Here is a 25,594-nt window from a genome sequence, read left to right as displayed (position 1 = left end):
GGCGACCGAGCACTCGCCGGCCAATCCGCGCTCGCGAGCGTGCGGCGCGTCTGTGAAGTAGGGCGGGCGGGGGAGCCCGTCCTTTGGCGGAGCCGACTGGAGGCCGCGCTGGCGGCGGCGTGATCCGCTCTCGACGGGAGGGTAGCTGAGGAAGGCAATAAAGGGTGTGTGTGTGAGAGAGAGAAGCTTCGGAGCCCCCCCTTCTTCTTCTTCCTCCTCCCCCCCCAGCCTCGTGGTGGGCCCACCCACTCACCCTTCCCCTCGCCCGCCCCGCAGTATGGCTGCCGTGGGAGGTGGGCGCAGCTGGGCCGGGGCCTGAAGGCGGTTGGCGTGGGGCGGGGCAGGTGGGCGCGCGAGGTAGTCCGCGAGGGGCTTTCGAGGCCTGGCTGCTGGGAGGGGCAGTTCCATTGCAAGGGTATTGCGGGGGGTGGGGGGTGGATGCACCAAAGTGGGGGGGGGCGTTTCTGATTATATGGGGGGGGCGTCTTTGTGAGATTGTTGTTGGGTATTATTATTACTATTATTATTACTATTATTTGCGAAGTCCAAATGTGCTGGGAAGGGTTGTCAACTTAATCAAGACGCATCAGCGCCCATGGCACTTCCTTGTGCTGTGTGTGTGTTCTGAGCTGGGTATAGACAAGTGTGGGAGGTGTCCGTCAAGAAGCCTTACACACGTCCCCCCTACTCAGAAATAGACCCCACTGTTCTCACTAGGGCTTTCTGGCAGGTAAGTGTTTGTGTGTGTGTGTAGGTTAGCAGCCCCAGTTGGTTAGGCAGGTTTTTAATTCATTTAAGCATTTGTGTGGGTAGGACGGCGGCAGTTTTGAATCAGATAAGTGGCCCTTGGGTTTTGGGGTGGGCGTGGGTGGGGTCTGACTCGCCACAGGTGCCATCTTGGAAGAGGCGTCGCTTCCCGTTGTGTAGGAAGGAGGGCTGGGGGTGCTGGGGTGAGGTAAAAGGATAATAATTAGAAGGAGCCTCTCCAAACATCTCTTATCTCTGGCGCGCACATGCCAATGTCTGTGAGCAACAGGGTCTGGATTTGGAGGTTGTATAGCTGAAATGCATAGGACTTTGTCAATATGCAGCATTTCTGTGTCATGAATGTACAGTGGTACCTTGGGTTACATACGCTTCAGGTTACATGTGCTTCAGGTTACAGACTCCGCTAACCCAGAAAGAGGGCTTCAGGTTAAGAACTTTGCTTCAGGGTGAGAACAGAAATTGTGCTATGGCGGCATGGCGGCAGCGGGAGGCCCCATTAGCTAAAGTGGTACCTCAGGTTAAGAACAGTTTCAGGTTAAGAACGGACCTCTGGAACGAATTAAGTACTTAATCTGAGGTACCACTGTACATGTAAATTAAGTGGCTTGAAGATATGTTCCCTCGGTAGGGTCCTGGGGTATGTGGAAACAGGGAGGACCTGGATGAGGCAATTGGTGAGTGCACTAGGTATCATTAAACGACTAGACACTTATCTGAGGCAGTAGATGAATTCACTATCAAATGCAAAATTCTTCAGTTATTGTCAAGAATCTACAAAATGCAGTTGCCATAGTTGCTTGGCAAGCATTATCAACCCCAACCCCCAACTATATCATGAAGATTGGCTGTGATTTCAAGCTGCACTTTCTGGACACGTAGAACACCTTCCAAACTGTCTCCATTGTAGGATAGCTTTCCAAGAACAGGCAATTGTGGACTCATGTTAAAGTTCTGTCCCACTTTTTGAAGAAAAAGGCTCCCAAAAGGTCAACAACAACAACGCTATTACTTGTACCACGCCCATCTGGCTGAATTTCCTCAGCCACATGTGGTATTCAAGCAATACAATATAGCATACAAACTGACACCAGCCATCTCCTTAAAAATATTGAATGAAAAATCTGCAAGGCAGAGAGATCTTCCCAAAAACCAGCCCTGACCCACAAATGCTGGAAGAGATAAGGAATAAACTCTTCAGAGGCGCCTTGTAGGGGTGGATAGGGCAAAACTTCAAAGACTGAAAGTTTGTGTGAGTGGTTGTCTCAGCAGACATAAAACTTGGGCAGGATAAGTCAGTTACTGTGCAAGAGATAGGTGAAGTATCATGTAAGAATTCCCAGACTTGATAGTGGAAGCAGAAGTATCCAGATTAAGAGTGTTTTGATAGTAGAATGGGATTTGTAATATGTTTAAATACCCAATCTTCCCCTCTGGGAATTCTGCTTGCTTTGTTGCTTTAACAAAAGGTTGCTTAATTGTTACTTTTCTTGGCACTCCTTGCAAGATTTTTATGCTTGGTCGTCTTTTTTCATTATGTACTAATGGTTGTGGCATAGATTTTAAAGATAATTAGATTAAATGCAATTTATGTCAGTTTTTTTAGATCTTATCACAGAGGTAAAATGCATAATAGGTCTTCAGGGCTTTTATTTTATTTTTGTCAGTTGGTTACAAACATTAGCCTATTTCCAATCCATATGAAGTTTTGCTCTAGCCAGCATTGAGTGGTGATAAATCATAAGCAGGTTTTCTCATAGTACAGAAGTAGCATATGATTAAAGCTTTAATTATGAACCAAAACTGCAAATCACTTATTACAGCGGTACCTCAGGTTACGAACTTAATTCGTTCCGGGGGTCCGTTCTTAACCCGAAACTGTTCTTAAACTGAGGTGTGTTTTCGCTAATGGGGCCTCCCGCTACTGCCGTCGCACGATTTCCGTTCTCATCCTGGGGCAAAGTTTGTAACCCGAGGTACTACTTCCGGGTTAGCAGAGTTTGTAACCCAAGGTGTTTGTAACCTGAGGTACCGCTGTAATACATACGCTTCAGGTTACAGACTCCGCTAACCCAGAAGTATTACCTTGGGTTAAGAGCTTTGCTTCAGGATGAGAACAGAAATCATGCTCCGGCGGCAGCAGAAGGCCCCATTAGCTAAAGTGGTGCTTCAGGTTAAGAACAGTTTCAGGTTAAGAACGGACCTCCGGAATTAAGTACCTAACCCGAGGTACCACTGTACTCTTAATGGGTTGGATACTTGTATCTCAGCATTTGGAAACTCTACCAATACACAGAGAGCTCTGACTTGGAGCTAAAGATGAAAGAGGAGTAAGGTAAGCAAACCCAACTCTTGCTTCCAACCTTATAATCAGGCTATCTGTTTTCAATAAATATGAGGAAGACAAGCAAACATAATGCCTGGGGAGGCCTTATTATGGCCTGTTGGGGTTTAAAAAATGTATTACTTCTGCTGCACTTAATACAAATTCCTGATTTTGGGGATTACAAACTGATACCATTACATCAGTCCCCTTGCCCTAGTATTAGTTGCCTCAGTACTAACATCTTATCCCTGTCCCCAACCCTCCTTTAAAAAAAATTAGCAGTGCAGCAGCTAGGAACATGGTGTCTTGGGCTTTGACAGAAATGCTTAGTTTGCCATGATGAAGGAATTAGTAGTTCTTTTAAGTTTAAGAAAAGTCAAGGCCAAGGTTCTTGTTTCAGCGTTCTACTTTTAACAGTGGCTGTTCAGATACTACTGGGAAGTCCAGGGACAGAGTATGAGTACAACAGAGTGCAAGGTTTATGGAGATTAAGCAACTGGCCGCATCCCCCATGAAAATTGATTATTTTCGAGAAAAGGCCCCTAAGCATCGGTTGAGTTCCAGCTGCTGCCAATCAGTAGACAATACTAAGCTAGGTGGACCATTGTTTTGACTTTGTATAAGGCATCTTCCTGTGTTTATCAGTCAGGTGTTTAATTCTGCTGATCTACTTTGTTAGTTACAATTTCTAATTCTGCTGATCTACTTTGTTAGTTACAATTTCTAAGTTCTTCCGCTTATGAAGATTTTTTTTTTTAATGAAAATAGGAAAACATATTCATGACTTGGGCATTGTAAACAGCAAATGAATGAATGGTAGGGCACAGGCAAATAATGCAGTCATAGTGAAGTGAATACATCCAGTAGATCTACATTGTTGTGGAGTCTCATAATGTTCTCATTCCCAAGTATATATTGTACAAGCTTCATTTTAGCTGAAGGCATGAGAGGGGTTGAGATTCTTGTTTGACTGCTTTGTGTAAAGTGATTAATAATTATGGAGTGATTTTTAAAAATTGTTTAGAGCTGTAGTACTCAACCTTTTCAGACCTGGGACCCACCTTTAGCACAGACATGCATTTGGGGACCTTTTCTATATTAAATTTGTACTGTGGTAGCTCTCATTTTGCACCCACTTTAGGTCAGATGAATGTTAGTGGATCCTGTTTCACCAGTAGGGCTGGGTGATATCTTGTTTTCAACATCACAATATATCACCAGCTAAATTTCATGATACCTCCTGCCAACCTAACAGTTCGGAAGCACGCCAGTGCAAGTAGATAAATAGGAACCACTGTGGTGGGAAGGTAAATGGCATTTCCGTGCGTTCTGGTTTCCATCACGGTGTCCCCTTGCACCAGAAGCGGTTTAGTCATGCTGGCCACACGACCCGGAAAGATGTCTGTGGACAAATGCCAGGTCCCTCTGCCTGAAAGCGAGATGAGCCCCGCACCCCATAGTCGCCTTTGACTGGACTTAACTATCCAGGCGTCCTTAACCTTTTCACCTATATCACGATATATGCAGTGGTGGAGGGTCTTCTCACGCCTCCCTGCAGTGGCAGAGGGTCTCGCCATACCTCCCTGCATCTGCGGAGGGTGTGCCCTGCTTACCCGCAGCAGCAGTGGGCTTTGCTGTGCCTCCCCGTGGCAGCAGAGGGTCCCGCTGTACCTCCTCGCAGAGGGTGCGCCGCACTTCCCTGCCACAGCAGAGGGCCTTCACGAGGCTCCCTGGATGGTGGAGGGCCTTAAAATGTAAGGACGTAGTAGATTTAATAAAAATATTAAATAAACTTCTATATATTATATTTTCAACTAATTTATGAGTAGTTTAAGTGATTTACTAGTCAAGTTGCATCTGTTTCCTCACTCAGAGGTCTAAGTGGAATCTGCATGCATGTCTCACTGAGTTCAACTAAACTTACTTTTACTTTCCTGGGAGTAAGCCCCATTGAATTCAGTAGGGCTTGCTTGTGAGTAGACACACATTCGCTTTCACTGCTTACTGAAAAATACCCTCCTCATCATTCTCACACAGTACCCAACCTCCCATTTCATCCTAAGACAGCCCACTAAATCTTCTTCCCTCCATTCCTCCCCAGAAGGCTCCCCAAAAGCCCCCATCCCACCAAAAATCAAAGGGAGAGGGGGAGGGCAAGCAAGCAAAAACACAGTCTCCTTTACATTCCAAAAAGCACCCTTCTTAATATGGAGGAAAGCTATATAGGGGGAACCAACAACATAAACACCTCCAGAAAATAAAAATAAAACCTCTTCCTCTTTTTTTCACTGGTGAGGAAAGAAAGAAGTGCTTTCCAGTTCTTTGGTTACTTTGCCTCTTTGATTGTCTAGCTGTGGAATTGTTTGCAGGCTCTGCATGATTAGCTCAGCTCTAAGTGGAAAGATACTGGTGAAGCTGAAAGAGTTTGCTGGTTTGTGTGAGGGCTTATTGTCATTTTTTATTGGTTAGGAGGGTGGAGGGAGAGAACAAAAAAATGCTGGAGACAGTGCCTGCAAATTATCTGCAAGGTATGGTTCAGCTGAGCTACCCCGTGAGAAGCTGTTAACTCTTCAGCTTTTGTTCAATGGTATATTGCCTTGTTGAAACACTTACCACGATGTTATTTCAATACAATTCAACATATTGTGATTTATTGCATAGTCCTGTTTACCAGCTGAAGATTACGGGTTCATAGTATCTGAATATATGGGAAGAATGGACCCTGGTTTCATTCAATCTAAATCTGAACCCTAAGAACTCTGGTGTTCTGTGGGGATAGGATGAAAAGATGTTTGAAGCGTTCCTCTGAAATTTTTGTGGATGGTTAAAATTGTAGCTTTCAAAACAAAAATGAGATTGCATTATTATAGAGCACCTTTAATTTTTTAATTTTTTTGCATGGCGTAGTATGTTCTTAACGCCTGTTTTGTGGTCGTTCTGTAATAATGGAAGCTTAGCCCTCTTAATTCTATTGTTAGATGCTGATGTGAGGCAACTCTGGCATGTCTTTAAAAAGTTGTAGAAAATTCATCCAGCCTATTCTTCTCTGTTGAGAAAGTGTCACTATGTCCAATATATAAAACAGCTTTCAATTCCAGTTGGTGTGGTTATTGGAAGTCTGTGAGTGTTTCAGTTATAGATACACTGTGATAAGTACAAAAACAATTGAGCCCTTTTAAGTTCATCAGGACCAACTGTTGGGTTGCTGCTGGACCTGAGGTGGGTTGCAAAAGTAGCACTGCTACCATGCAAATATTTTAAAAAATTAAGAAAGGGGTGCCCAAATTTAAGAAGAAATGAAAGTCCACAATGGTTTCAGTTCTTTCAGTACAGGAATTTAATTTTAGAAAATTCACAAAATAGTACTTTGAACAAACCATTTGCCAACCTTTGAGTTGCTGCTAAATCAGTGAAGTGCTGATGAGTTAAGAAGCTGGTGTGTTATTAAATTTACCAGAGTTCGCTTTAAAACAAGATCTGTGGTTCGAATGTGGCACTAAGCTGGGATCACTGAAAAATGAAACACTTCCAAAAGTTGCAGTTCTTGTTGTATCAGGGATGTGAGTGTGTGGGAGTGTGCAAGGCTGATGCTTTGCTTGGGCTTGTTCATGCTCATCCATGTGATGGTAAACCATGGTTTAATGTGTACTGAATCTCTTGCCTAAGAGATGTATGGAATTGTACCACAAGGTGGCTGATGAAAAACGAAATCTGTAAGGCCTAGTATGTGTTGTAGCTTGTGTGAAGTCTTGGGAAGACATCTTAATAATCTGCTCCTGTCTCCTTCAGGGTGTAAGAACTAGTGTTCACAACATATAAAATACGACTCGTTTCTTGATCCATGAAAACATGCAAGAAGATTGTGAGTCTTCTCTTTTTACTCTGTGCTAAATTTTATTTGTTTCAATGTTTTACCAGAACCGAGCAAGTTTTCACAAATATTGAATGGAACTCCTGTTTCAAGCACAGCCAGCGTTGGGATGGATCCCTCCCATGCTTGTAGCATTCTCCAGCAGCTCAAAGCAATGTATGATGAAAGACAGCTGACAGATATTGTGGTGGAAGTAGATCATGGGAAAACTTTTTCTTGTCATCGGAATGTTCTTGCTGCAATCAGTCCTTACTTCAGGTACATTTTGAGAGCAATGCATTGTGCTAAGTGTTCCATGCATTATATTTTAGCTGTTGCATTCAATATTAATGTGCAGACATTCATTTAAGGTTTAGGAATAATGGCAGTAGAAGTTTGTGCATTACAGACTTCTGGATTGATTAATCACGTTTCCATATCAATATGAAATGTGATGTATTCATTTTCACCAAACTTATTCTCCAGGCAGATGTTCTGCTAACCAGTTGAATAAATGAGGTAGACTGTGGTATTATAAATGTATGAAGTATTGCTAATTTGCAAGAGTGCTTTACAGCCTTGGACATTCGGCCTTGTATTATGCTCAGAGTGAGGCCGTTATTATTATTATTATTATTAATAATAATTGAATTTATATGCTGCCCTATATCCGGAGGTCTAGTTTTGCCACTAGGGAACTGTACAGTGATCACAACTTAAATGTTAAATCTGACAGGTATGGAACTGGCAAAAAAGAGGTGGTATTCAGTACTTGTGTTGGGTTATTTAGTGTTGACTATGTAATGAATACATTGAAAAGAAAAATGAGTTTTTCAGGCAATTATAATTGGTTGCTGGTGTAATGTGATTTCAGATAGGTTGCAACAGTGAACATAGCCTTTTTATTTATTTATTTTGATTTTATATCTTGCCCTTCTCCCCAAAGGCGAACAAATACACTATTTTAAAAGATATTGCACATGCTTAGAAGAATGGAACTATATTTGCTTGCATTCCAGCAAACTTTGCATGCCACTGTGTTATGCTGAGGAATGGAAAGACAGTTGCCTGGTTGACAGAAATCATGCCCAGCACGTGAAAAAATAAGGCTTCTGGCTGAACAGCAACAAACATAAACCAAGAAAAATATGCCAAGGGCTGCTTTCCGCTGGGGAAAATAGGGTCTCTTCCTTTGACCACCAAACTGTTCTACCACTCTAAAAGTCTGGAGAAGGCATATCCATGTAAAAAAAACTAAAACAGACCTAAGATCTCTGGCCAGTTTCAGGTTCTGCACCAGTGCTACCACATTTCTCTCTATCCCTTCATGGGTTTGTCACTGAGTGAAACTGCAGACAAACAGGAATGCATTATTCCTGTCCAGTCTGAAATTGCTGATGAAGGAGAAGAGATGAAATGAGGCAACTGAGTAAATGGGGACCATGTAAGTAAAGTACAAACTTAGAGCTCTCCCACTGCACCCTAGCTCCTATTTGGAATTGGCTCTTTGTGCCTGGGAAAGTTTGTCTACCCTTAAGTTTACTATACCAATTTTGATTTGAGAGCTTCCCTTTCCCCCCTTCTTTTTGATCCCTAATAAAGAGGTATGTAGCTGGAAGCCTCTTTTGTGTTTCTTCCCCCTTTTGCCCATTATGTTGAAACAGACTCAAGTAAACAGTTTCAAAATAAGATGACTTTAGGCAATTTCAACAAAGCTGAATTATTCCTGTTAGCTCCTCCTACAAGAATATTTGTTACACAGAAAATCAGTTCAGTCCATTTTTACCTCCTTACACTTCCTAGCTCAAGGAAGTTGTGGGTATCCTCAGTGGAAGAAAAATGGCAAAACTGGTTGCTTTCAAGCCCCGTGAGTATTTTATACTGCATCAAAACTAATCCAACTTGGAACAGTAGAAACTGCTTGTACGCTTAAGAACTTTATTAACTTAATTGTTTAAATCAGAGGTGGGAGGCTCTTTTTCTGTAGGGTAATTCACTGTGCTGAACCTAGGCTTGGCAGTGTGGGTGTGGCTGCTTGTCTATGATAGGCAGTTACTCTGGTCATGTATGTAGTTGTGGTCTGCTAATGCAGCTTCGCAATATGCAACTATAGCAGAACGTTTAATTCATTACCACAGGAGTCAGACTATTTAGCATGAACTGCTGGGAACAGCAACGTAGGTGGTATATAATATATAGCTATTCACTGCAGTGGTTGCAAAAGAAACCTTGCTTGCCTTGTGTTGCAATCCCTGCCCTGAGCAATAGCATGCGTATTTGTATACCATCAGTGGATGGTGGCTCAATAAAAGAAGTCTGTTCAGAAGTCTGTTCAGTTGTCTGAGTATATAAGATTAGAAATGTGACTGGTATTCTACAAAAACCAAACTGATTAGGTAATTGTTAATACAAAGATTAGCTTACTGTTGGCATGTTAACAGTAGTTCCTTACAAATAACTCTGCATATTTTTGTTTTGTAGATCAATGTTCACTAGTGGCCTTACTGAGAGTACCCAGAAAGAAGTTCGGATTGTTGGTGTTGAAGCAGAGTCCATGCATTTAGTACTGAACTATGCATATACCTCCAGAGTAACACTGACAGAGGCCAATGTCCAAGCTTTGTTCACTGCAGCTAGTATCTTCCAGATCCCTTCTATCCAGGACCAGTGTGCTAAATACATGATCAGTCATTTGGATCCTCAGAACTCCATTGGAGTGTTTATCTTTGCTGATCATTATGGGCATCAGGAACTGAAAGTGAGCTCACAAGATTACATTCGTAAAAAGTTCCTGAGTGTCACCAAAGAACAAGAGTTTCTCCAACTGAGGAAGGACCAACTCATAAGCATCCTGGACAGCAATGATTTAAACGTTGACAAGGAAGAGCATGTCTATGAAAGCATTATAAGATGGTTTGAACATGAACCCAACAAAAGAGAAGTCCACTTGCCGGAAATTTTTGCCAAATGCATCCGCATGCCCCTGTTGGATGAAGCATTCGTAGAGAAAATTCCTCCCATGTTTGCACAGGCTATAGCCCAAAACTGTGTACAGAAAGGAGAAAGTAGTGCCAATGGCTATACCCAACGGCTTGGAATGACCGCTTCAGAAATGATCATCTGCTTTGATGCTGCCCACAAACACTCAGGAAAGAAGCAAACAGTGCCTTGTTTAGATTCTGTCACAGGGAGAGTGTTCAAACTATGCAAACCACCCAATGATTTGCGGGAAGTGGGGATTCTTGTGTCTCCCGACAATGACATTTACATTGCTGGAGGGTACAGACCAAGCAGCAGTGAGGTCTCCATAGACCACAGGGCAGAAAGTGACTTCTGGATGTATGATCATTCAGGCAATAGATGGATCCCTAAGACTCCACTGCTTCGGGCCAGAATAGGCTGCAAACTGGTTCATTGCTGTGGTAAATTGTATGCAATAGGTGGTCGGGTGTATGAAGGAGATGGGCGCAACTCCCTGAAATCTGTGGAGTGTTATGATGGCCGAGAGAACTGCTGGACAGCTGTCTGTCCAATGCCTGTAGCAATGGAGTTTCATAACGCTGTGGAATATAAAGACAATATCTATGTTTTACAGGGTAAGATGCTTTGTGTCCCTGTGGTATATGTGTGGGAGCGTCTACAAGTGGAACGTTTCACAGAAAAATTCTCATTCAGGCCTTCTGAATAACTTGATTGAGGGTTATAGCTTGTATAAAGGAAAGTTTCTACTTATGTCCACCTAAACTGTAGGCAAAGGGAAGTTAATTACTCGGTGACCTATGTATTGCCTGCTTTTTTATCTTGGTAATACTAGGTAATACTAGTTTGTATCCATGGCTTAGCATTGGTTTGACACATACTGCCAGTAGTTATTACTTGATGGAGGAGAAATATGGTATTGTGTGTAGTTGATGTTACAACATATCCCACTACTTAAGAGTCATGGTAGAATGTACTGGGATTGCTGTCCACAACACAAAGTGAATGATTTCAGGAAACATGAGCAGCATTATTGACTGGGCCATAGCTCAGGGGCTGAGTACATGGCTTGCATGTGGAAAGTCCTATATTTAGTTCCTAACAATACTAGTGAAAAGGACTTTGGGTAGCAAGGCTGGCAAAGACCTGTCACTGTGAGGACCTGGGAAATTACTGTCATTCAGAAAAGACTAGTCAGATTAGGTATAAGCAGTGACGTGGGGTGGAACATTTGCCAAAATGGACAATTTGTCAGAATTCTCTAGTGCTTAATTTTTCCTTGGAAAATATTCCATTTTATGAGTTCATTAGTAACAGTGATTGGATGCCAGTTGCAAATAAAATACAGTCATACCTTGGCTCCCGAACACCTTGGGAGTTGAACGTTCCAATCAAAAACCATAAGTGAGTGTTCCGGTTTTCGAATGTTCTTTCGGAAGCTGAACGTCCAATGGGGCTTTCTGCAGCCAATCAGAAGCTGCGCTTTGGAAGTTGAACGGACTTCCGGAACAGATTCTGTTTGACTTCTGATGTACAACTGTATTATACAAGTGTGGGAGTACAAAGTTGTTGGGTTCCTTTGTTAAATGCAAGTAAAGCACACTAAATTAGATCACTCTCTAGGGCCTTAGGAAATTATCAGTGCATATTATCTTATGCAATTTAGCCTAATTTGCATTGAGATTTTTTCCCCCAGAAACCTTGCATCACTGGGTATAAGGAAATTCTGGATCTTCTATACAGTACTTGACTCGGAATATGATTCTGTGATTTCTGCTCCCACTCACCCCAAGTATTCTTTCTAATCTGCCATTTTTCTAAGTTCATATGCACATTCATAAATAAGGGGAGCCAGCAATAATTAGTTATGGATGGGAAGGAATAAACTAGTCATCCTCTTTGCTTGCCAATCTTCCATCCATCCAATCCTTCTTTTGCATCTATACCCCAGTGCTGCCCCTACCAACAGAGCAGCCTTCCTCAAGTCACCAAACCCTTGGGTTAAATAGAATTGCTCTGTTTCAAATCACTTGGTAGGCTGCCTCTATAGAAATGGCTTTTAGAGTAGCCTTGTGATTGATATTGAAGCAAACCTAGTTAATCCAGGAAATCCCTGGATTTGGTAGGAGTGTTCTGGAGATTCATGGTGACCTATAATATAACAAGATGAGTGTGTGTGTGGAAATGGGATGGTGAAAATGGCTGAAATTAATAGTAGGATAACATGCATCTGACATTTTTATGGGATTTGATGCTCCTTTCTAAATGGATCCACACTTGGCATCAGCAGTGTCCCCCCTTTTCCCCCTAGCTTTATTGTGCTGCTTCAAAGAGAGACAGTAGCAGGGCAGGCAAAAAAAGGTCAGGTAGATGTATTGTAGCTTCCTTTCTGTCTTGGAGGATTCGTAGCACATAACATTTTAAGTCCCTATTACTGATAAAATCTGGTTCAGTCCCACCTCTTCTGTAGTCTAACATTATGCAAAGTGATTGAAGTGAGGTGGTTCCTGTAGTGAGGTGGAAAGGGTTGAAAAAGAAGCAGAATACCTGGAAATTGTGTTTTCCTATTACAATGGGGCTGCTGCCTGGGACTAGGCAAAAGACATTTAGACTAATACTTCTCATTTTTCCTTGCCCTGAATAATAATAATAATAATAATAATAATAATAATAATAATAATAATAATTTATTTCTACCCTGCCCATCCAGCTGGGTTTCCCCAGCCACTCGGCTCCCAACAGATTAAAACAGAATAAAACATCAAATATTAAAAACTTCCCTAAACAAGGCTGCCTTCATACTTAGTCAGGGGTGGGGCACCAGTGGCCCTCTGGATGTTGGTTTAGCACTCCCATTATATCTGTCCATGGGCCATGATGAAAGTTAAGAGTGCAGACAACCTCCAGCGGAAGGTTTCCCATCTTTCATTTTTTTAAACTGGTTTTTAATTTCAAATAATAAAACATATCCGTACAAGGAAAACAGAGCTTAGCGGTTGTACAGAAATGAAAGAAAAATACCAGCTGATGGTTGCAGTTTTAGACGTTCCAAGAAAGGCAATAATATGAAAGTGTCTATATGAGGTTCCATGAGTAGATGGAGGGTGAAAACCAGGTTCAATTGTCTTAACAAAGTTAACAAAAGGCTACCATGTTGTGTGGAAGGTGTGAGTCCCAGATCAATATTCCTTTTGTGAAATGGTTAATTTATCCATAAGCATGATGCCCCATACTTGTGAAATCGAGGCTTCAGAAAGATTTGCATTTAAAGTAATTAGCTGCATTTAATAAATGGAGGATGAGGTCTTTATTGGTTCTTAATGTTCTTAATCTAGGGGGTAAAATAAGAAAGTAGGGGTAATTTTGGGTCTGGTTGCAGTGTTTGTCTCAACATCTGATTAATTGTTTGAATAACTTTTTTCCAAAAGGGAATAATTTTGGGGCAAAACCACCACATGTACTGGAGAGCAAGGTAAATTGCATTCTTGCCAGCAAAGGTTGGATGTGTTAAGAGTTTGTTGTTGTTTAGTCGTTTAGTCGTGTCCGACTCTTAGTGACCACATGGCCCAGAGCATGCCAGGCACTCCTGTCTTCCACTGCCTACCGCAGTTTGGTCAAACTCATGTTGGTAGCTTCAAGAACACTATCCAACCATCTTGTCCTCTGTCGTCCCCTTCTCCTTATGCCCTCAATCTTTCCCAACATCAGGGTCCTTTCCAGGCAGTTTTCTCTTCTTATTAGGTGGCCAAAGTATTGGAGTTAAGATTAAATCCATATAATTTGTCTGGGCACATGTACCAGTGATGTGCTTTTCTCGAGTTCTAATTGAGATGGAGCCAAATGGTAGCTTATTCCAAATTTGTTCCCAGAGTTTTTACTCTAAGTCTCAAAAATCTCTTTCCCATTTTAGTCTTCATGAAGTAAGAAGAAGGGTAGTCAATTGTGTGAGGATTTTATATAGTTGGAAGTTGATTCCCCTTCCCAGAGGGTTGGTTGAGTTGAGTAGTTGCTCAAAACTACTTAAGCCGTGTAATGCTTGAATCCTTATATTTGGCTGATTTAGAAAATTTATAATGTGTATCTCCAACCAGCCACCTGGTATATCTCCCAATATAAAATTTATTTCTGGAGCTGTAAAGGGCTTTTGATAAACGTAAAAGATTCTGAGTTTATATAATCCCACTGTCTCCCACTTTTCAAATGAGCCTGATTTGGCTGCTGTGCACAAGGAAGAATGTTGAGTTCTTGGGACTAAAGGAAATCAAAAGGTAAATGTTTCAGTCTCCCATATAGTCAAATCTGATTTTAGAAATGGGTTAACAATGTCTTCTGATGTCTTCTTGTTCATTTTCTGATAAGGGAGTGAATGCATAAAGTCTTGACGTATCATCCTCCTTTTTAAACCATGGGACCTGGTCTGAGCCTTGTAAAATCAAAAGAATATTGTGTAAGTAAGGAAGCAAAGTCCTTACCTTTTTAGGTTAAGTATTGCTATACCTCCTCCTTTCTTGACTATAAAGGGTTTTATGAGGTCGTTGAGGTCTGTGGTTTGCATGAATAAAATTTAGTATTTTGGGCCAATTAATTAATGTGAGAAATGAATTGCTAAGCTCTGAATAAAGAAGGATTGTGCAGTAAGAGCATCATTTTTGCTAAAGAAACTGCCCGGCCACAAGAATGTAAACTATGATGATTTTTTGAGCATTGTGAATTCTTTTATCAAGGCAGTAAAGTTCAATTTTTCTAGTTTTGATAGATTCTTAGGTATATTCACTTCCAGGTATTTAAAGTAGATATTACAGAGATGCAGGCCAGTTGTTTGTACCAGTGCATTTGTAGGTTTGTTGGGGTGCACATATACATAAACTCAGATTTGGTGAAGTTAACAGTGAATCCAGATATCTTGCCATATATAACAAGTTGGTGCATAGCAGAAGGTAAAGAGGCTTCATAATCAGAAAGAAATAATACTTTGGCATTTTTTCCTATATTGAGCAAATTTCACTTCGAACTCCCCCTCTCTACTGCAAAAAAGGGAGTCAATGGAGTTTATACCAGAGGACAAGCTTTGCTAGAACCCTCAAACTGTTTTTAAACTTAAACCATTTAAAAACTTGATGAGAACTATTTTATAGGAGGGTGTTGCATTTAAATGTCCTTCCTGTTCAAAATACTAAATGTTTTATTGCTGCAGCTCTGCCTGAGAACATGTCAAGTAATGGTTTAGACTCTAGAGGGCCTCTGAGCCTAAGAAAAGTGTCCTTCCTGCGGAATATTCACACTTATGCAAAAAGGGTGCAGAAAATAAAACCTCTAATCAGACTCTTGAAAACCTACAAGTGAAGAAGAAGAAGAAGAAGAGTTTGGATTTGATATCCCGCCTTTCACTCCCTTTAAGGAGTCTCAAAGCGGCTAACATTCTCCTTTCCCTTCCTCCCCCACAACAAACACTCTGTGAGGTGAGTGGGGCTGAGAGACTTCAGAGAAGTGTGACTGGCCCAAGGTCACCCAGCAGCTGCATGTGGAGGAGCGGAGACGCGAACCCGGTTCCCCAGATTAGAGACTACGGCTCTTAACCACTACACCACACTGGAAATAATAATACTAATCAGTCTCTTTTCTCTGCCTGTGCTCTACTTAAATGGCACACAACTTATCCCCATTAGTAGCAGGGCTTTGCCAATGGGGGAACCTCAGGTTACCAGGAGTCAAGAAATTAAATGAGATAAAGGGCGCACTTCAATAGGGAAACATTCAAAGGACATCTACCAGTGGTAGGAAACACTTGGAAATGTGGTTTATAAAACAAATTGGAAAGTTTCTGACAAAAAAAGTACAGCTAGATCAGGCATAGACAAACTCCAGATGTTTGGGATTACAATTCCCATCATCCCTGACCACTGGTCCTATTAGCTAGGGGTGATGGGAATTGTAGTCCCAAACATCTGGAGGGCCGGAGTTTGCCCATGTCTGAGCTAGATAATCTACATGTGTACTGAAAGCTAATTTGCCTAATTTTGATATAAAGAGGTTAGACCTTGCTGGAGAGGTGCTCCAAAATAGGGACTCTGGGTTAGCACCTGTTAGCCTGCAGTATTTTGAACTTTCCCAGGGAAGTGGGAAAGTAGCTATTATCAGTCTCTGCTAAATCTGCAGTGAAACAGCACAAAGAGACTTATTTCGACACTGATGTTCAAAAGTAGATGTAGAATAGAATAAAAAGTAAAAAGGTTGATGTGAGTGCAAAAGGTTGATGTAAATGCTTTAGAAACCATGGTTTATCTTGTCAAATGTATTACCTTTACCCAAACTGTTATTGCACTGGTATTATTGATTGAAATTGTTTTAAACTGTTTTCAATACTGTACTTGTTGCAATCTGTCCTGGGACTTTAAGGTAAAAGGCATGATTATGATGATCATGGAATCATAGAACTGTAGAGTTGGAAGGGACCACGAGGGTCATCTAGTCCAACCTCCTGCAATGCAGGAATCTTTTGCCAACGTGGGGCTTGAACCCATGACCCTGAGATTAAGAGTCTTATGCTCTACCGACTAAGCTATCCCAAATGATGGTGGTGGTGGTGATATTCCTGTGAGTTTCAGCAAAATGTATGCTGTTCCAGGAGTCACATGTCTGAAAGTGAATTAATGTGGGAAATCATAACTGTTTTCTACCTTATTAAGTTCTGCATGGTGAAGTATGGCAGTGCACACCACTCAGATAGGTTTGCTATGGACAGCTCTCTCTAGTGGACAAAGCTGATAACTGGTTTTAATGAACAGCAGTGTTCATGGAATTCAGTGGTATTTAGGTAGCCCATTTAAGATTGTCACCTAAGTTAATGCAACTCACCTCCTAAATTGGGATAAATGAGTTTTCACCAGCATGTTATAAGGAAAGCATAACAATTACTATTTTAGTTTAAATTTAACCATTTAACTATTTAAATTCAGGTTCATTCAATGTCCTAGATGGTCAGAAAAGCCTATCTAGGAAATTGAATGGGCTGGTTTTGTTTTTGTTTTATCACTGTATGAAGCAATACTGTGGAACCTGTAGCCCTCCAAATGTGGTTAGATTCCAAACTCTTAACAGGCCTTGGCAGCATGGCAGATAGTTGGGCATGTTGAAGGTTGTGGCCCTCTGTTGTTGGGTTGCATTAGGTATATATTTGGATATCTAACATAAAAGCAGCATTTCTTGTGGCGTAACCATACACAAGTCCTAGAATAATTGTATTTTAAAAATGCATTAAAAGTTTGAGACTCTTAAGCTAGGGTGACATTGTGATGAGATGTCCTTTGGAAAGCCAGAAAGGGAAATCTCGTATTCTGGACTTTGCCCACTGTCGTCTTAGAGCAAACTGTAAGTTCTTATGCTTTGGTCTCTCTTCCTTTCTCTCCCTAGGAGAATTTTTTCTCTGCTATGATCCTCGAAAAGATTACTGGGGTTTCCTAACTCCTATGACTGTGCCTAGGATCCAGGGTTTGGCAGCTGTCTACAACAACTCCATCTACTATATTGCTGGAACCTGTGGAAACCATCAGCGTATGTTTACCGTAGAGGCCTATGACATTGAGTTGAACAAGTGGACTCGAAAGAGGGATTTCCCGTGTGACCAGTCCATCAATCCATACATTAAACTCGTCGTCCTCAAAAATAAACTTCATTTGTTTGTCCGAGCTACTCAAGTCACTGTTGAAGAACACGTCTTCAGAACCAGCAGGAAGAATTCTCTTTATCAGTACGACGAAGTTACTGACCAGTGGCAGAAGGTGTATGAAACCCCAGATAAGCTTTGGGATCTTGGACGTCATTTTGAATGTGCTGTTGCTAAATTGTATCCACAGTGTCTTCAGAAAGTTATTTGACATCTTTTGTCCCCAACCCCCTCCTCCTTTCATTGGTAAAAGGCCTTAGTACTTTGGTATTTAATGGTAGCAGAAAAATCTGTTTTTAAAGAAAAAAACCAATTCAATTCTGTCAGTATTTAATGTGAGCTGAAATGGTTGGTGGTTTGTTTTTTTGGTTTTTTACATGGGGATGGGTGCTCTTTAAAGGTTGCAGTGGGGAGAAGGGAATTAGTAGTTTAGTTTCCTAATGGATGTTTTCCTGCGGTGAAAGGTGTGGGTTACGAAGTGCAATTATCAGCATTTTCTTTGCTAGAGTCATTTGATCATGTTGTTTCAGAGTGACAGTTTGACTAAAAGCAAGAGTAGGTGGATTGGGGTAACGCAGAGAGCAAAATCTAACATGAATAGCTGAAGTGAAGAGAGCAAGTTTGAAGTGACTTATTTAAAATACGGGTAAAATCTGAGGCAATATCACTAGTTTGCTGTTTTAGATTCAGTGACACTAAATAGACAAGTTCCTGGTCCTTTTACCTCTTCCATATGTATAAAGGTACTGAAATATTTATGTTTATAAATTATGGTAGTTGCTGCAGAAATATCAAAATTTGCAGCAGAACATGAGCTACCACCTTGAAAAACGCCTCCATTAGGTGGCTGCATCACTCCTTTTCTGTGAGTTTTAGTGTGTGTGATTGTCTACTCTTGAACTTCCAGTGGCATCAGAAGAACCATTTTCTGCCAATTAAATGTATAGCTTCAAAAGCAGTTGAACACATTGGTCACTCCATAAAGGGCTTAAACCCAATGGTGCTAGCACATTTTTAATACTTGTAAGTTTGAAATGGGTCAAATGGGACTGCTACTTTACAGCACTCCATTAGTATTAATGTCTCTAGTCTTAAGCATGTATCTTAGTGCTTTGTATATGAGCCTCTATTTTATTTTGACTTTTTCTTGTGAAATTTGTTCTTGCATAGAATAAGGATAGACAAAGTATTAATGTCTGTTAGTTTGGGGAGAGTTGTTCCAGCTTTTAGAAGGTTAAGCGCTGAATGCACTTTTTTGTCCATCCTCCAGTAAGACTTAACAGTGTAGTTTGTGACATCTCTTGTCATCCATAATAAGTTGAGTTAGGCTGCACTTATTTTCCCACTTACCTGGGAGGTAAACTCCATTGAACATGGAATAACTTTATTCCACGTAAACATACATAAGATTGTATTGTGTGAGAGCTGGCTGTTGGGAAAATAATACTGAGCCATCCTTCAAAAATATGGCATCTTAACTCATCACCTTATGTTTCCTTCTGTTGCCGTTTTGGCATGTGCTTGTCTTTGCAGCTGACAAATTCTCATGAAACAATGGTTTTCCCCAGTCAGCTTAATGTAGAAGCAGTTCTGGCTTTTGCCAGTACCGTTGGATCCTTCTAACTGTTGCCTGATTTTAAGCACTCCAGTTACTTGTGGAATAATGTGAAAGTTTGCACTACTGAGCTTTCTTTGTGCTCCAAGGGTAGCCACTTTAGGAAGTCCAGACATAAAAGCTTTTGGAACAGAGTAAGAATCCAGTACATTGGGACAAAGCCTGGTGTTTTAAACCGTGGTTAAAAATAAACTCTGGCTTAATCGGAATGAGCATTGTGCCATTTCACTTGGTGAGCTCCTGCGGTGCTACTGGGAGGCAAGTTTGTCATGATGTTTAAACCCGGGCTGGTGGTCGGTTTCTCTCTAAACAAACAATAATTGGAAGCCAACGTTTTGTTACTGGCTTGCTACTCCTGCTTTATTTTGGAGGAAAGAAAACAAGGAGCCTGTGTTCAGTTGTTGCAATAACTCTTTCTTGCTTACCAGCAGCACCGTGGAAATGGGGGGAGAATAAAAGAAGCACTGCATTAGTTCCATGTACAAGCATGCTGCTCATTTATGTTAAGCCATAGTCGATATTTTTCTTTTACTGGCTTAGTGTCAAGTACAGACCCAGGTCTAAGAAGACTTTCTAGCTTTTCATTTGGAGTGACTAAGGATTTGTTAACATCTCTTTAGGATCTAAGCATTAATAGTAGGCCTCTTACTGGCGATACCTTGCCAGGGAGAACAGGTTGAGGAGCATGGTTGCTCAAGAATGAAACATGCCCTGCTTTCATCTTGATTCAATTTAAGTTCCACTTTGAAAGATGGTGACCGGCCTTATACCCAAGGATGATAACTATTTCTGACTTTATAGATACGCATGTCAGTGAAACTGTGGTTTAAAGAGATTACGTTTAGAATATTCAGTAAGTATCAACTTGTAATCCCCAACTCATTTGTGCTAACATGATCCCACTTGAGTTTGTATGTTTTAAATCTTGCACAATACATTGAACACAACTGTGAAACTGAAAGGACAATAAAGCCTCGTTCTGTTACATACCTCATCTTCCAGAGATTCAGCAAGAAGCCTTTTGTTTTTGGGTTTCTTTATGTACCGTGCTGAAGGTACGGTGACCTGAACATAAGAGACAAAATGTGCGCATCTGTCATGATGTGTTTATATTTTTTTCCCTCATTGTTGTCTCTCTTAACAGCATTGAGATGTCAGGCTAGTAAACGATATAGGCTGGGTAACTAAAAAACTAATGCTTTTCTTCACTTTTCTTTGCAAAAGTTCATAACTCTACATTGCCACAATGATGCTTAATCCGTGGAGTAGCAGTGCTGCAGAATTGCATGCAAAATAGTCTGTATGCCTACAGCATCTAATCTGCACCTTAGTCTCTGTGTAGCCAACTGGAGATGTGAATTGGTGCTGCAGTGTGTCTGAATGGCTCAGCAGTTTCCATTCAGCATGACAAGGCTGTCTTGTGTGCCCAGCCTATTAAGAAATAGCGATGGAAAAAGAATGAAGGACAGTGAAATGTTCCCTTGATAGTTGAACATGAACCCAATGCTTCAAATGGTAAGGTGCAGTCAGTCTAATGCCTTAGATGCGAGTTCAAGTGCTTCTCTAAAAGGCTAAGGCTTCGATGTCTAAAGCATAGTTGCTGTGACTAAATTCTGAAATAAGTTAATGGTGGGGATACTGTTCACACATATCCAGTTGCTTTCACATATTTAACTTTTCTTAATCCTTAGTTGGCTATATTTGCGCTGTTGTAAGCTCTTAGCTGCAAACTTTCTGAAGCACCCTCCCATAAAAGTTGTTAGTATTTTATTTTTTACAAAGAAGGTGTTATGTGTCTTTAAAAAAAAAAGTTCTGTTGAAAATCTTTACAAGACTTGTTGCTGCTTTTTGACAATCTCCTGTATTTATTTAGTAGAAATGTCAATCTGACTTGAAATTTAAAAAAAATAGTTTAAGTTAGCAAATGACCCTGTCATGTGATGTATAGAATATGCTGTGGTTAATTCTACAGTAGGTTTGTTCTTAATTTTCATTTTTATCTGCACTAAATACAAAGATCTTTTTTGTCTAACCATTCACACTGGGGGGTTGGGGGGTTGGTCGTAGCGTGCTTGAAAGCTAACTCTTGAATTTTTTGCCATGGGGGTGAAATACACTGAGTCTTATGCATGAATAATTTAAGCAGTTAATATTAACCAAGACATTTTAGTTGTTTACATGCTTCTAAACTATCTAGTGAAAATTGCCAGTATAAAACTTGCTTTTTAAAAAACTGATTTTAAAACGAACCCTGCACAGCATGAGAACAGACGGCAAAACTGTAATTGTGCTAAACTCCGCAGGGCTATGTTTGATCTATCTGCCCTTTTTATTGTTCTTCTAGCTTAGCTTCTTGAGACATTACTTTTCCATTTTAAATGCTTTTTTTTTTTTTGGAAAACAGGCTGGAAAAACTATCCAAGTTTTATTCCAAAACTTTTTGATTTGAAGAAACACTCCGCCAAGTGCATTCTCCACTGCTTTGCCTCACAGAAATAAAAGCAGTGCTGTGTGGTGGTAGTGCCTGATGGGCTGCCCCTCTACCCAACTACAGCTGGCTTTGTTGTGTGTGCAGTGCATGTAGTTTGCATAATATCAAAACTCCTTGTGTTCCAAAACCTGTTTAGAATTGACATCAGAAGTTCAGTGCTCAGGTATGTTAGTAAGAAGTACTGTAGTCCTCTGAGGGCAAATGTGTGGATTTTTTAAACATTTTGCCATAATTGCACAATTTTTGCATTTTTACTTAATGTCATGTTAATTTTTCTTATAATAAACCTGTTCAAATATGACCGGTTCCGGTGTTTTGTTTTTTTATTGTTTTGCATGAGTATTGTCTTAAGTTCATAGCACATTTCTGGAAGGCTGTGGTCTGGTATTAAAACTGAGCATTCACATGTGGGTGGTACTCAACAAAGTTCTTTTAGCACAGGTATGTCCAAAGTCCGTTTCGGGGGGCCTAATCTGGCCCACTGGTTGATTTAATTTGCCCCCCGTGGCAGTATATGTCCTGGGGTAAAATCCTTTAAAAAGCTCAGTTTGGTTGGCCCTCACACACGTTCACTTCATCAAATCTGGACCTCTTTGAAAAAAGTTTGGGCACCCCTGTGTTAGCACAATGACTGTGCAACACAGATTCCCTTTGCCCCCTAAATTTGTTCTGGGGTTTCCCCAACACTCTGGAGCCAAGGGTGGAGGGCAAGGAGAGGTACCTAATTCCATTTTGCAGCCAGGTATCCTAGCACCAATGTAACTGCTTTGTGGCATCCCATAGTTTGGTTCCTGCAAGCTGCATTGTGCCCTTCCCCACCCTCTTTCCATTCTAATGTTTGAAATCATCTTCACAAGCCTAATAATGACAGCACCCCTAAGTTATATTAGTTATATAAAGGATTGCCACTGCTGCACTAAGCAGAAAAATTTAGATAACTTGCTTGATGCCAGCACAGTTCTGCTCAGGAGTAATCACTCGTGAACCAGCCTGTGTACTTCAGGGTCAAACTGTTTGGTTTTCTGTAATCTCTTCCCCACCCCACCCCATCCCACTCCATCCTCCTAGGTTCAGAAAGCTTTATTTGCTCCAGGCTGCTGATACCAGCTTCAATAGGTAAAATATACCATACAGAATTCGCCCCTGAAAAAACAGCCCTGAGCTCCACGTTAAAGCTTCCCATAGCTTCTTTCTTATAAATAACATATCCATCTGACTTTGGATCATATGCAGTTTGATTCTAAATATTTGCCCAAACAGGAACATTCTGCATTGCTTTTAGGAATTCAAATCCTTCTCATTCTCAAGCAGCAATGTTCTATATACTCATGATATGTCTTTACAAGCCTTAGCGCCCTGAGCCCCAGTTTGGGAAAAGTCAGGGTCTAATAAGTATAATAATAATAATAATAATAATAATAATAATAATAATAATAATAGCATAAGCAGCATCGGGAGATTGTTAGCACTAGACTGATGGAAGAAAGGATAAGGGTTGGTATCTGCATGTTATTGTTGAAAAGAGCTCTGCATGTCCCAGCCTCTGAATAGTATTAAAGATAACACTAGGGTAAAGGTAAATGAACCCCTGACCGTTAAGTCCAGTCGTGGACGACTGGGGTTGCGGCACTCATCTCGCTTTACTGACCAAGGGAGCCGACATTGGTCTGCAGACAGCTTCAGGGTCATGTGGCCAGCATGACTAAGCCGCTTATGGCGAGCCAAAGCATCACACACAAACGCCGTTTACCTTCCCGCCGGAGTGGTACCTATTTATCTACTTGCACTTTGATGTGCTTTCAAACTGCTGGCCACTGAGAACAGGATGCTGGAGTAGACGGGCCACTGGCCTCAGTAGCAGCCGGGTGGAGGCGGGGCACCATTGCTCTCAAGCGTCCAGACACAGTGTGTCATTGGCGCTTACTGGAGGAAGAGGGGAAAACTGTGGGGTGCATGGCTCTGTGCACAATGCCAAGTTCTCCATGCCTTGCCCCCCTCCTTGCAGTAAGTACCAGCAAGAAACTGTGTATGGAAGCTGGGAGAGCAGCAGTGTCCCATCTCTGCTGCCCCACCAGCCGCTTCTGATTAGCTTGATTGATAACAGCAGGCTGATCTTATGTTCACCTTGGGCAGGTTTGGGGATGTGGCGCCCATCTGCTGATTGTCATTTACCAGGCTCAATGATGATGTATTCAGCATGTTTATGAGGTGCACACCTGTGCTTTACTCCATAGTTTTCAAAATCCGCAAAAAAGCCCCCTCCCTTCTTAACATTTCAGATGCTTGCTCAAGCTTTCCTCAATTGATCTTATACCAACTTACCATAAGAAGAAGAAGAATTTGGACTTGATATTCCACCTTTCTCTCCCTTTAAGGAGTCTCAAAGTGGCTAACATTCTCCCCCTTCCTCCCCCACAACAAACACTCTGTGAGTTGAGTGAGGCTGAGAGACTTCAGAGAAGTGTGACTGGCCCAAGGTCACCCAGCAGCTGCATGTGGAGGAGCAGGGAATTGAACCTGGTTCACCAGATTACAAGACTACTGCTCTTAACCACTACACCACACTGGCTCCTGTAGGCTCCACAAGCAGGCTCCTGTAGATTTACTCAGCTGTGCTACTTGTTTCCAGAACAATAAGTACCCCCTGCAGACGCTGCATTGAAAACCGTGGAGGGAAATCTTTTAAATCCCTCTTGATAGCTTTCAATCCAAATGTGCGTCGTATGGAAATGGCCCTATTAAGCTAAATTTTGGGGAAGGTGTATTTAACATAAACAGATCCATTACCCAATATTATTCACAAAATAGTCAACGTTGGTTTGTGATTTAATCCAGGATAAAACCTCTCTTCTTGCTGGCTTCAAAATAAAAAGGGACAACTTATTTGTGTTTTCTGACTGCTCCCACTGAGCATAAGGATGAGGCAGAGGTTCCAGAGAGCGAGACAAGAGTTTGGGTTTAATGAAGAATGGCAAGCCCACTTATTTTGAGTTGAGCTTTCTTGGTTCATACCAGGGGTGGGGAATCTTTTGCCTCCACATTCCCTTCTTGGCAACCTTTTCAGAGCTGTAACGTCACTGTGGCAAAAGCAGGCACAGCAATCACTGCTGCCGTTACCTTTGTTCTATACGGCTAAGGGAGCTGGGCATGTTTAGCCTGGAGAAGAGGAGGTTAAGGGGTGATATGATAGCCATGTTCAAATATATAAAAGGATGTCACATAGAGGAGGGAGAAAGGTTGTTTTCTGCTGCTCCAGAGAAGCGGACACGGAGCAATGGATCCAAACTACACGAAAGAAGATTCCACCTAAACATTAGGAAGAACTTCCTGACAGTAAGAGCTGTTCGACAGTGGAATTTGCTGCCAAGGAGTGTGGTGGAGTCTCCTTCTTTGGAGGTCTTTAAGCAGAGGCTTGACAACCATATGTCAGGAGTGCTCTGATGGTGTTTCCTGCTTGGCAGGGGGTTGGACTCGATGGCCCTTGTGGTCTCTTCCAACTCTATGATTCTATGATTCTATAGGCTAGTTTCTACGTATCCTCATACGGTCTTCTCTATTCTCCATTAAAGCAAGCAAGAAGCTTAATCAGAATCCAAGGACACATTCCAGCCAGACAAAAATACACAAGGAAGGTTCAGAGTGGGGCCAGCCGCCTATGGAGAGTCCCGGGGGCCAGATAGCATTTGGCCCCAGGCTTGAGGTTCCCTACCCCTGTTTACATGGCCAAACAGTATGCATTTGCCTCTTCTGACTCCAGCAAAATGGTCCTTTGGTGGATCTCATATTGTCAGTGGGCCCCGGAAACATACTTAGTTGTATTATTATTTACTCACTCCTCTCTCCAAGGTACCAGGGCGGGTTACAACAAATAAAACACAGCATTAAGTTTAAAGCAACATACAAAC

At 41.5% G+C, this 25,594-nt stretch overlaps 1 protein-coding gene across 1 annotated transcript; it reads left to right on the top strand.

Annotated features, from left to right (window-relative positions):
* Positions 1 to 36: 36 nt before the first annotated feature.
* On the top strand, positions 37 to 21,990 carry KBTBD8 (kelch repeat and BTB domain containing 8). The gene is made up of 4 exons (XM_081902409.1): positions 37 to 164; positions 7,010 to 7,220; positions 9,423 to 10,537; positions 17,331 to 21,990. The coding sequence occupies exons 2-4, from the start codon at positions 7,072 to 7,074 to the stop codon at positions 17,792 to 17,794; spliced, it is 1,728 nt and encodes a 575-aa protein (XP_081758535.1). The 5' UTR covers positions 37 to 164; positions 7,010 to 7,071; the 3' UTR covers positions 17,795 to 21,990.
* Positions 21,991 to 25,594: the final 3,604 nt, after the last annotated feature.

Source organism: Podarcis melisellensis (assembly GCF_964234715.1).
Source record: "Podarcis melisellensis genome assembly, chromosome: 2".
Lineage (NCBI taxonomy): Eukaryota > Metazoa > Chordata > Lepidosauria > Squamata > Lacertidae > Podarcis > Podarcis melisellensis.
This window is presented reverse-complemented; position numbering and strand designations above follow the sequence as displayed.